Source organism: Argiope bruennichi, chromosome 7 (assembly GCF_947563725.1).
Source record: "Argiope bruennichi chromosome 7, qqArgBrue1.1, whole genome shotgun sequence".
Classification (NCBI taxonomy): domain Eukaryota; kingdom Metazoa; phylum Arthropoda; class Arachnida; order Araneae; family Araneidae; genus Argiope; species Argiope bruennichi.
Genome location: NC_079157.1, coordinates 17,191,577 through 17,203,811, shown reverse-complemented (window position 1 = coordinate 17,203,811; position 12,235 = coordinate 17,191,577). Strand labels below are relative to the sequence as shown.

General features: G+C 34.1%; 1 protein-coding gene across 1 annotated transcript; it reads left to right on the top strand.

The window, feature by feature from the left end:
* Positions 1-936: 936 nt before the first annotated feature.
* On the top strand, positions 937-5,301 carry LOC129975293 (uncharacterized). The gene has a single exon (XM_056088347.1). It carries the CDS (start codon positions 937-939, stop codon positions 5,299-5,301), a length of 4,365 nt encoding a protein of 1,454 aa, XP_055944322.1.
* The last annotated feature ends 6,934 nt before the right edge of the window (positions 5,302-12,235 follow it).

The following is a 12,235-nucleotide window of genomic DNA, read 5'->3' as shown; positions in this document are numbered from 1 at the left end:
TGCATGTTTTTTTAATGCTAAAAAAATAATTAAACGTTGTATTGAAATATAAATTTTCATAGTATACTGATGGTTTGGAAATATTTTGTGTATTTGTAATATGCATGTATTTTAATGAAAACTAAAGCAAAGCCAGACAAATTTGGATTCTTCCTGTCTTGAGCTGACGGCCAGTGCGACATTTTGTTGTGGGGGTCAGAAGACCACCCCGCCCAAACAACATCTGGTTTCTGTCTGCCCTGAGCTGGCGCGGATGCATTTTTTTTGTTTTTGTTTATTTCGTGTAGGGGAGAAACGGATGCACTCTGTTTCCCTTGATATGTTTATTGCTTTGCAGATGTTTGTACGAGGTGATTTTGAAAACATCAGTGTAGTGCTATTTTGTTTCCGGTGATACGTTTAATCTTTGTACTTGTTCTCTATGAGATTAAGAGTGTAATATTTTATTTTATGGATCTATCATTTCCGGTTAGAAGTAATAAATTGCTCTTTTTAGGTATAAAAATACTTAAGTTGGTATTAAAGATAAATTGTGTGATGCAAACCTTTTTATTTTGTTAAAAATAAAGTAAATGAAATTTTGTTAAGCCTGTTTATACATAGTTTAGGGGTATTTTTTTTAGTTTTGATATATATATTTATGTATGTAAATTATGTATATTGTTATTTCTATTTGCAAACATATAATTTCTTCAAGTATTTAAAATCTAAACTCTTAATAACAGTATCTATAGAACATATCTTCCAGAAATTTCACTGTAAGATTTTTTTTTTTATTTTAGTTCATTTTTTTTAGTTAGTATCTAATTTCGATTTGAATTATTGTAAGGCAATTTGGCATTAGGTTTAGCTTGAAAAATGTCTTTCTTAAATAAAAGTAAAAAGGCAGGCCTAATCTGTCTAGCAGAAGATTTAGGTGAGTCGCCAGACGAAACCATGTCTAAAGTAATTCTGAAAGAATTAATTTTAGCTAGTAAACATTATAACGAGGAAGAGGCAAAAGAATATTTAGAAGTTATCGTAGCTGGAAGGTTAGAACAGGAACAAAAACTTGAAAATGAAAATAAACTAAAACAAGAGAGGGAAAAGGAAAAGTTCGCACTCGAAAAACTTCGTCTAGAAGTGGAATTATCCAGGATCGATCAAAATTTGGTTCAAAATAGTGATCAAGTCGTGCGTGCAAAATCATTAGATGAAATAGTTAGGATGGTTAGGCTCTTAACAGTTAAAGTTCCTAGTAAGTCAGACGGATGGGACTATTTCTTTTCAAGCTTAGAAAAGGCATTTGTAAATGAAAATGTTAGTGATGAATTTAAACCAAAAGTGTTGCTTTGTTTATTAGGAGACAAAGTGCCTAATTTGTTAGTTAATATAGAAGAAAGCGAATTAAAAAATTATGAATCTTTGAAGAAAATAGTATTACAGGAATACGAACCTTCACCGAAATTGTGTTTAGAAAATTTTCGCAAAGCTAAACGTAACAACGATGAAACATTTTCTCAATTTGCATCTCGGTTAACATCCATGTGGGTGTATTATTGCAAATCAAGGGGTGCTAGTGATTTTGAGACTGTAAATCAACTCATTGTAGCAGATAAAATGTTCCAAACATTGGATTCCGAAACGGCAACCCATATAGGTGTGCTACAGGGGGAAAGTTGGTTTAAGCCAAAGGAAATGGGTAAACGTTGTGATGTATTCTATGCATCCAAGGGTAAATCCTATGACGGGTCAGTGAGAGCCAAAAGAAATGATTATGATGAAAGAGGTTTTCAGGGTAATTGGGGAAAACAACAGTTCAATGAGAAGAAGACCGATAATAGTAATTTTTGCCCTAAGAAAAATTTTGAAAAATCAAAAATCACAGAAGTTAGAAAGCTAACTTGTTACACTTGTGGCACCGATAAACATTTTAGACGAGATTGTCCGAAAATTAAGGAAGAAGACTATAAAAAGATTAAGGTAAACAAGGTTTCCGCTGAGGGTGCAGAAGCAGAATCAAAAGGGGAAACAGTAGCTGCTAGGGTGGATGTACTAGGTAGAGTAATTCCTAGGCATGCTATTGAAGACAAACTTTGTAAATTGGCAAAGGTATCTGTCAGTGTAGCTGGGAAACTAGCCGAAGCATTAGTGGATTCTGGCACGGAAATTACAGTTGTCAAAAGGGACTTAGTTCCTGAAGTTTCAGTCGAAGGTGCTTCTACAATATATTTGAAGGGTATTTTTGGTCCGGCGGTTAAATGTCCTTTAGTGTACGTTCCGTTAAGTCTTGCTACTGGTGGCCAAGTTAATGTGGTGCATCAGCAAGTTTTATGTGCTTTAGCAGATGTTTTGGTGGAGGATGTGTTGCTTCCACCGGATATTCTAAACATGTTGGGAGGGGCCCGGAGTGAAGGAAATTCACTGGCTCAGAACTCTCAGGAATTGAGGGGTGATCTGCAGGAGAAAGCACAGGATAGCATTATCTTTGAGAAAACTCAAAGTGAAATTACTTCATGTGGGAATGAAGTGGGAACGGTTAATAATAAGGATGAGAAAGTAACCACTGAGACGGTTAAGGGAAGCATGGTCGCTGATACTTTTCGCTCTGAGCAGGAACAGTGTGTCGAATTAGCAACGGCTTGGAAGCATGCTAAAGAAGGCAAAAGTAACTACTATGAGGTAGACGGTTATCTGTTTCACAGAGACAAAATACTCGGGGAGAGTATTGGGCAACTGGTAATTCCAAAGTGTAGACGCGGTGAGGTACTCAGACTTGCTCATACCTCAGTGTTTAGTTGTCATATGGGTTGTAAAAAGACTCTAGAACGAATCAAGTACTCTTTCTTCTGGGAAGGTATGAGGACGGAAGTCAAAAAATTTTGCGACTCATGTAAAGAGTGTCAACTCACTCAGACTGTTAAAACTAGTGACAGAACGCCAATTACGCCTGTCGTGAGGCCTGAATTACCATTTCAGGTAGTGAATGTAGACCTGATAGGTCCAATTGATCCTCCTAGTGCGAAAGGACATAAATACATATTATGTCTGGTTGATCAACATACTAGGTGGGGCGAAGCCATACCGTTGACTAGTCTGAATGCTAAGGCAACATGTGAAGCTTTGTTAAGTATATTTTCAAGGACAGGTATTCCTAATGTTATCGCGTCTGATAACGGGACCAATTTCACGGCCGAACTGACTAAAGAGTTTGAAAAACGAATAGGGAGCAGTCCAAGATTCTCTACCCCTGGATATCCACAATCAAATGGGTTGGTGGAGAGGTTTAATAGAACTTTAAAAAACATGTTGCATAATGTAGTCAGGGAAGAAGGTAGGGGATGGCATTTACAAATTCCTTATGTGCTGTGGGCGTACAGAGAAATACCTCATTCAACTACAGGTGTGTCGCCATTTCAGTTACTCTATGGTAGACCACCACAAGGTCTTTTGTCTATCCTAAAATCTACTTGGACAGGAAAATTTAATAATGTACAATTAAATAGTACTTCCATTTCCAAATACCTGGAAAATTTAAAATCAAAACTAGAGAAGGCTGCAAAGCAGGCTAAGCTTGTTTCAGCAGTACAACAGGAAAATGCGGCGTATTATCACAATTTAAGATCGTCTAACCGAGTGTACAAAGTTGGAGATCAGGTGATAGTATTAATACCTGATTCGACTAATAAATTATTTGCCAGATGGCAAGGTACTGCAACTATCGTTGAGAAACGTAATCCTAATTCTTTTTCAGTTAAAATGTCGGATGGTTCTACCAAGCACATTCATCAAAATAAGTTAAAACATTACATAGCTAGTTCTAACTCTATAAATGTCATTTTTGAGGAAGAAAAAGAATTCGGGCATGTTGAAACTTTACCAACCGCTACCAAAGAATCTAAATTTTTCGAAATTCTTGATAATCTTGAAATTAAACATGTAGACAATTCTCAGTTAGAAACTCTTAAAAATTTAATCGTTAAATTTAAACGCATCTTTACTAAACCCGTGCAACCGGCTGCGGTTGGCACTCATAAAATTGAACTATTGCCCAATACGGTACAGAAAAAGCCTCATTGTTATAGTGTTCCTATTGCATACAGAAAGGAAGTTGAACGTCAAGTTCAAGAACTTTTAGAATTAGACTTGATAGAACCTTCGGTATCCGAAATTGCTCATCCGATTGTTTGCGTTGCTAAAAAGGATTCTTCAATGAGAATGTGCATTGATTTTAGAGCGTTAAATGCAGTCACCAAAGTTCCAGTCTTTCCCATGAAAGATTTGCAAGAACTGATATTCACTGCAGGGTCAGGCCATTGGTTAAGTAGCTTAGATCTTTTAAAGGGATATTGGCAAATAAAAATGGACGAGGAAAGTAAACGGTTGACGGCGTTTGCTACGCATAATGCTGTGTACCAGTGGAAGACCATGCCTTTCGGTCTGGCGGGAGCATCTGGTACTTTTCAACGTGAAATGAACCGTGCCTTGAAATCTCATTCAGAGTATGCGCAGGCGTACATGGATGATGTAGTCATTTATTCTAGATCTTTTAAAGAGCATCTGTTTCATTTAAAACTTATACTGACAGAATTAGATGAATTAGGATTTTTTGTACGGCTGGATAAATGTACTTTCGCCACCAAACAAATAAAATATTTAGGCCATATTATAGGTGGAGGTAGACATGGTCCAGATAAAGACAAAATTCTAGCAATACAGAAATTAACTAGACCTACGTCTAAAAAAGAGGTCAGGTCCGTATTAGGATTAATGGGATTTTACCGCACATATATACCAAAATTTGCGGAAATATCCACTCCACTCACGGAATTAACCAAGAAGAATAAGCCAAACAAGGCAAGTTGGGGGGAAGAAGAACAAAACTCGTTTGAGAAACTGAAAGAATTACTCTGTGAGGTTACTAGTCTTGCTACCCCTGATGCCAACTTGCCATTCCAGATACACTGTGATGCATCTGATCATGGTGTAGGATGCTGTTTAACTCAGCAAGATGCTGACGGATCTTACAAACCAATAGCCTTTGCCAGCCAAAAATTCAACGCTGCACAAAAGAACTGGGCAAGCATTGAGAAAGAGGCTTGGGCAGTGCTATATGGTCTGAATAAATTCGATAAGAGGATTTATGGTGCTAAGGTGGAGATCATATCTGATCACAATCCTCTTAAATATCTGAACCAAACCACTCCTAAAAGTCCAAAGCTAACCCGTTGGGCTCTAGCTCTACAAAGGTGGAATCATTCCATCACACATAGACCTAGTGTACAGCATCGAGGTGCGGACGCCCTATCACGACTGAAATAATTCATCACTTGTACAAAAAAAAAAAGAAGTTATGTCTGTATTTTTGATATTTGCATATGTATGAAACCAGTATACATGTTATATTAGTTTTTATCTTTTTGAATTTATTTGTTTTTGATTTTGTTAGTAGGTTATAGTGTTTTTGTATATTTATATATTATTCATGAATGTAATAAAATCAGCCACTGTGGGCTAATTTTATGCTTAGGTGGGGCGTGTAAGACATGCCAATTTTGGCAACCCGTCTCACCCCTGAGAGTAACCCCGCTTGCCTAACGGAAGTGGGGGAAGAGAAAGAAGGAGAGAGAGAACTGGCTGAGAGGCAGCAGAGTAAGGTCGTTCTGCTAGATCGTGATGTTGTTTCTTGTAATATTTTCATAATTTTGTGTCGTAATCTGTGCTGTGTCCCTTATGAACCTGTGAATAAAAATTTTGGGACTAAAAAGGTGTGATCACTGTCTCTACCGCTCATACAAAAGAAACCCCTCGCCAAAGAAAGGGTTTTTACAGCACTTTTTTTTAAAAAGTAGTAAGTAATGGAAAATGATCTGCCTTCAGCATTCTTAGCAAAAACTCTTTTGTGATTGTACAGGTCTGTTTTTAACACAAAACATTTTAAATTGATCAATTATAATGCTTGTTCACAAACCTGAATCACTTATATGCACTTGATCAGATTTTTATTGACATCGTCGCTTTTTATGATTCAATCATATTTGTATAAACATAGGGTTCTTTAAAGAGTTTCACCGTTTCTACACTTTCATTGCAAAATTGTGTAGTTTGTGCGGAATGTTCTTCGCCAGTTGAAGTTTGAATTGTAACTTCTGAAGTCGAAGCAATTTCATAACCAGTATTACTTCGTAGACGAGAAAACAGATATACTCATGGCTTTTTTAAATTTTGCACAAAAGAAGAAAAGCTAATTTTATTTTTGGAAACTGAGTCTTGACACCCAGAGAAATATTTCCTTAACATGGACATGATTAGATCTAACAATATAAAACATTTTATAATATGAATTATCAAAGTAATATATGCGATATAACCTGGTAGGTGAGGTAAATGACCGTACTTTATAATATGTTGCACTCTTGCACTAAACTGTCATATATCTGTAAACTTCGTACATTTCAAAACCCGTCGATTGTTCCAGTTTAATTTCTACCGCTCTTCTTTCGATCGCTATTTCCGCTCATAACATTATTTTAGCTCTTGATCATGTTGATCCCCGGTCCATAGCATCCCCCGCACCCCGCAGATGACCGGCCCTGGAAGTACTGTTAATACTTGCGCAACGTTCACTAAATTTCAGATAAGAAACAAAATCGAACAATTTTCCTAAAAATTCTAAATGTATCCGTATATACAAATTTAGCAAGATCATTATTTTGTAAAGCAGACTACAAAATAATAATTTCGTTGCTTTCTATTCGTCCATTCGTCACAATTTAAATATTAGAAGTTTTTATTTTAGAGGAAGGGGCGCTTTGAGAATTTCAAAAGTAACGATTTTGGGCGCATGTTTTCTTTGGAGGGGAGATCAATGTGAAAAGCACTACGGCTTGATGGTTGGGTTGACGGGGCGCCTAGCCCCGGCAGGGGCTTATCCCCGGTAAGGAGAGACTTCACAGTGCTTTGCTGTCTATACTTTGCCGTGGCCGTCTTCGACGAGATTTGGAGATGGCGAGTGTCAGGACTCATTGTGAATGTCTGATATTAGGGTGAGGGTGGGAGGGGGGTACGCTGCCATTGGGCTTAGTAAGTTTTTACTGCTTGTGAGCTAGAATTGGCTATTGAGATACTGTTTAATTTGGGTTTGAAAAAATAAAAGTTAAGAAGAAAAACTAAAGGGCTGAGATAAATTAAAGTAGTATATTACGGGGTCTTGGGTCTTCTAGAGTTTGTAGATGGTTTATATTTAGGGATTTTAGCTATAACTTCATTTTCATTCTTATCCAGGTTTTTAAAGAAGTTAGTGGCTAGATTTTTAATGAATTTTTTAAGAGGGGGATAGTCTAGGCATAAGTACATATTTGTATTGGGCATGTAGTATTTCATATTGCAGAAATTTCTAATTAAGTTATTTTTCTGGCGTTCAATAAGTCTAAGATTAGTCTTGGCAGCATATCCCCACACAGAGCAGGCATAAGTTAATACTGGACGCAAGTAGGCTGAGTAAATAAGCATTTTATTTTGTCTACTCATTTTGGAGTTTTGAGAAATTAAGGGATACAATTTACGAGTAAGGTCTCGAAACTTTTTAGCTGTGTAAATAAAGTGGGGTTTCCAAGTTAATTTACTGTCTAGAATAACGCCTAAATATTTGCATTCCTTAGACCACGGGACAATTTGATTTTTAATTTTAACTGGGCAGAAATTCTTTTTACAGTTATTTTTATTAGAAAATATAGCTTCAGTTTTACTAGCATTTATTTCAATTTCCCATTCGACGAACCAGTCCTCAAGAGATTTAATATGTCGGTTTAAAGCTATGGTAATGAAATTTTGATTTTTGTTTCTAGCTAGTATTGCAGTGTCATCAGCGCACATGCACAACATAGTGTTAAATTGCTTGGGGATAAAGCGATTACAGCATCGTAGAAGGTCTGTTTTATCTCTGACGGTAGTGGCTTTTTCTCAGCCGACTCCCCTGTACCTTAAGGCGGAAGGGGTCGGGGAGGCACTCAATTATTAGGCTTGCGCAATTTTTGTGTTTCCAAAGGGTTTTGGTGTCTATATTCCTGTATTGTTAGCTCAAAATAGGGAAGATTTTATGGCTATTTACTAAAAGAAATGTTTTCCACTGCTTTCCTAACGATGAATGATATGTAAGAATACCGACACGTTCTTTATTTTTCCGATAAATGCTAGACACTCTTTTCAGGCTTTGTAAGGATATATTAGCAAACTGTTGGATTTTCACTCCGGCAAATTATGAAGCAGTTTTCTCATGAAATATATTGTGAATCTTGTTATTGCGAAGGAAGTCATCATCTTATTCTGTAAAAGAGTTAGGAAGATCCCACCCAAATGCCGGTTTATGTATATATATAGAGAGACTCATTAGTAATAAATACCAAGTTAAAAGGAAAGAAAAAATAGAATCAAAATTAAACCAAATAAATACAGTTTTTTTGTTTTTGTTTGATACCGATATAATTTTTTTTATTTTTTGATTATAATATGTTATATATATATATATATATATATATATATATATATATATATATATATATATATATATATAATGATTACATATAAGAAAAAAAGTGCTATTCTGAAAATTTTTATTTAGTTGTGAATTGTTACTTTATATTTTACGTATTTTGAATCGATTTTTGAAGTTATCGAAGTAATTTTTGCATTATGAACCATAGAAAGCATGAAATCACTAAAGAAGATATTAAAGCAATTTTGCTTGCTTCTAATGAAAGTGATGATAATTTGATGAGAAATTGATGATTGACCAAAACAAAGATAATTTAGCTTATCTTCCATGTATCTCAATAAAGAATATGAATTGAAACTATCGAGAATTATTTTGGGAAAAATTGGATTATACTGGATTGGAATAAATTTTTGGAAATATTATATGAAACTTTAGCCCAAAAACTTATCTTAATAATATTATACAAAACCTCAAATTACCTTTTCAGAAATTCAATACGCAAAAATCAAAAAGCATAGCGACTTATACTAAAAAAGTAATGCTTATGGCGAACTAAAGTAAATTTTTAGGTTGAAAGCTTGCAAAGTGTATTTTCAAAATATATTTCGATTCCGAATTTTATTTAGCACACTTTTGTATTTCAATATTAAATGAAGATTTAAAAATTTATTATTTCGTCTATCGAATAGTTTTGATAGAAATAAAATTTTGAAAGCATAATATATGACATTATCTCTTGGTTTGACAAAATTTAAAAAATTAAGAAGATTAAATAGATTAGTAAATCTATTTAATCTTCTAGTAGATTAGTAATCTACTTAATGATTAAGTAGATTAAGAGATTAGTATAAATAAGTTGCAAGTTAAAGATGTTTTTGGAATATATATTTGTCTCAAATTCCTTTCTAATGATTTAGTTCAAAATAAGAATGAATAACTTTTTAGAAATATAATGTGTAAACTTCTTTAAAAATTTAATTAAAATTCTAAGAAAAAAACTCTTAGTATTGCTTTAGAAAATTCCAAATCGTGTTTTATAATGAAAAATTCAACTTTAAAAAATCAATAAACATAATGGATTATTCTGAAGATGCAATACGGAAGATAATTAGAGTAAAATTTTAAGCCGAATGTCGTAAGAAATATTATTTTCGAAATGAATAAAATGTTTCAAAAAGTGTTATTTCTTATTGGTTACTTAGTAGGTTCCGTTATTTCGGTATGAAATGAGGATTTAAAACATTATCATCTCTATTATTGAATCGCATTTGACAAATAACAAAATTCTTATATGGTAATACATGATCTGTTATTTAAATTTGGCAAAAATTTTTTTATTAATAATTTCAAAGCTTAGTAAAAATTAGATGAAAAATAATGTTTTTAAAATGGGTATTAATGTCAGTTTTCATTTCAACGCATTAAAACCAAATAAAAATGTTCGAAAGCATCATATGAAACTTTTCTTTATACATTTATTCACTAAGTTATAATGTAAAATTTAAAATTTGTTGTATTGAAAGAAAAAAAAAATGCCCCCCAAAAATCAATGTGCGAAATGCTTCATGCTAAAAAACTTAAATACACTTGAGTAAGACTCTTAGGCTGAAAGAAAATGCAAGCTCGTTGTTGAAAAACCGCAAGGCAATACATTGTTTAAAGTAGATTTATTATTTCGAATTAAAGTAGATTTATTATTCGACGGGTTTCTTCCATATAAAATCAAAAAATTATGTACAATTTAATATTCGAAATACGAAAATTACTGTACAAATGAAGCTCAATGAATAAGTATAACTTTCGAGTAAACTCTCTAATAAAAGCATCACCTCCCTCCCCAAATAAAATCATGGGCATTAGACAGTACTGTAAAGTCTCGATCCAATAAAAGGTAGCGTTGTGATCAAATTCTTTATTTACAGCTTTATTTACATAAATTTACAGTTCATCATCTAGGTTAAATGAGTTCTAGGTTAAATGATTCTTATCCGACACAACAAGGACAGTTCCTCGAATATTTTCGGAGAAACCTCTCAAGGTAACAGCTAGCCGATTCTTTAGCGTTCTCGCAAACAGGCCGTAGCTCCAGGGATCCACTGAATCTTCTCAGGTGGAATTTTCGTCGGACACTCCAGCTCTCTGCCTCCTTCTCCACAATTCTCCCCTCTTTTCCAATCTCCTCGCACTTTTATCCTGTTCCCACCCTCATTCACATCGGACCATTTTCCCGGTTATCCAAGAGTCGTTCAGCAACAACTTCACCGCTCTACCGTCGACCATGGGAATCAGTTGGGGAGTCACCCTCCACAATGTAAAGAATGCAGGTTTACATCTGTTTCAAATACAATGCAGGTGGGATCCCTTATCTGGACTCGCACTAATTCCCAGATGTCCTTACTTTAAAGGGGCTGACCACCTGGCACTTCTGGAAGTACTTACACTGCGGTAGGGCGTCGCCATTGCTGATACTGCTGCCGGATGCTAATTATGGAGCTTGGGAAAAGAAACATCACCATAGTCAAGCAGGGAAGAAGCTGAATCATTACAGTACCGTCAACGCCACAAATGCACAGATTTTTATTTTTAGACAATGGCATATGAGTTTTGTGCTTCACAGTACGGTGAAGAAAACCAAATATGTATTGCGAATGGCCTTTTTTCAACCAACTGAAATCAAAATTCAACGCAGAATGCATTTTTAATATCGCGATCATATGCTAAATTTTATTTATCTAAGTCGTTGTGTTTTTATATTATCGCGTTCGGACCAACTAACGTTCAACTCTTTGACGGATTGAATTCAAAATTCGATAAGTATCTAATTTAAATGTTAAATTTTTATGCCGATTTTATTCGTATAGCTATTTACTGTCTATCATATTCGTTTAAATTCGAATAGCCAAATAGACAGACTTCACATCAATGGATTTGATAGGAATCATCAAATTTGTTGAAAGAACATGCAACCAAATTTCAATTTGTCTTGCTGAAGACGCTTTTGAGTTATTGTGTTCACAGACTTATGAACAGACATAGATCCCAAACTGTGCTTTATGGACTCGGGAAATTAATTAAAACGAAGATATTGAGATTAGTTTAAATGTCGAGTTGGATTTTCTACGATTAAAATACTTTCTCTTTGTTATACTTCGTTATACTAGTAAGTAAAAATTGGCTTGACTTCATAAATCACTCAATTCTTTTATGAATTATAATAAATTTTATTATAAACAGATAACTATTCTGGGAAATTTTTATATCCTTTCTGAACTTCGAATTGAAATAAACAATATCAGCTTTCAAGAACTCGAATGGCATATTCTATAATCTAGCATATCTTCTGATAAAGAAATATTTATTTGAAATAACAAACAAAATTAAATTCAATTTTAGAGGGAGGTACAAAAGTGCATAATAAGTCGCAATAAATTTATATTTTTGATATAATACTTTAAAAAAAATTTGAAAATAAAATTTAACAAACATAGAAACAGATATCGAAAGACATAAAAATATCAAAATGTTACTTTTCTTGTTTTAAACTGCGAAAATTTGTGTATATTTCTTTGATAATATCAGTTTGAATAAATAACGGAGACAACTGAATCATACTATTCCACAAACAGTTCTCAACTTTTTTAGAAAAAAAAAACCGGTCTCTTTCAACTTGCATTACAGATTTGGTATGGATCTCCGTTAGATTTCAATCCGGAAGAAAACTAAATGAAAAACATAGAATCTTTACTTAAATATTCACTCACC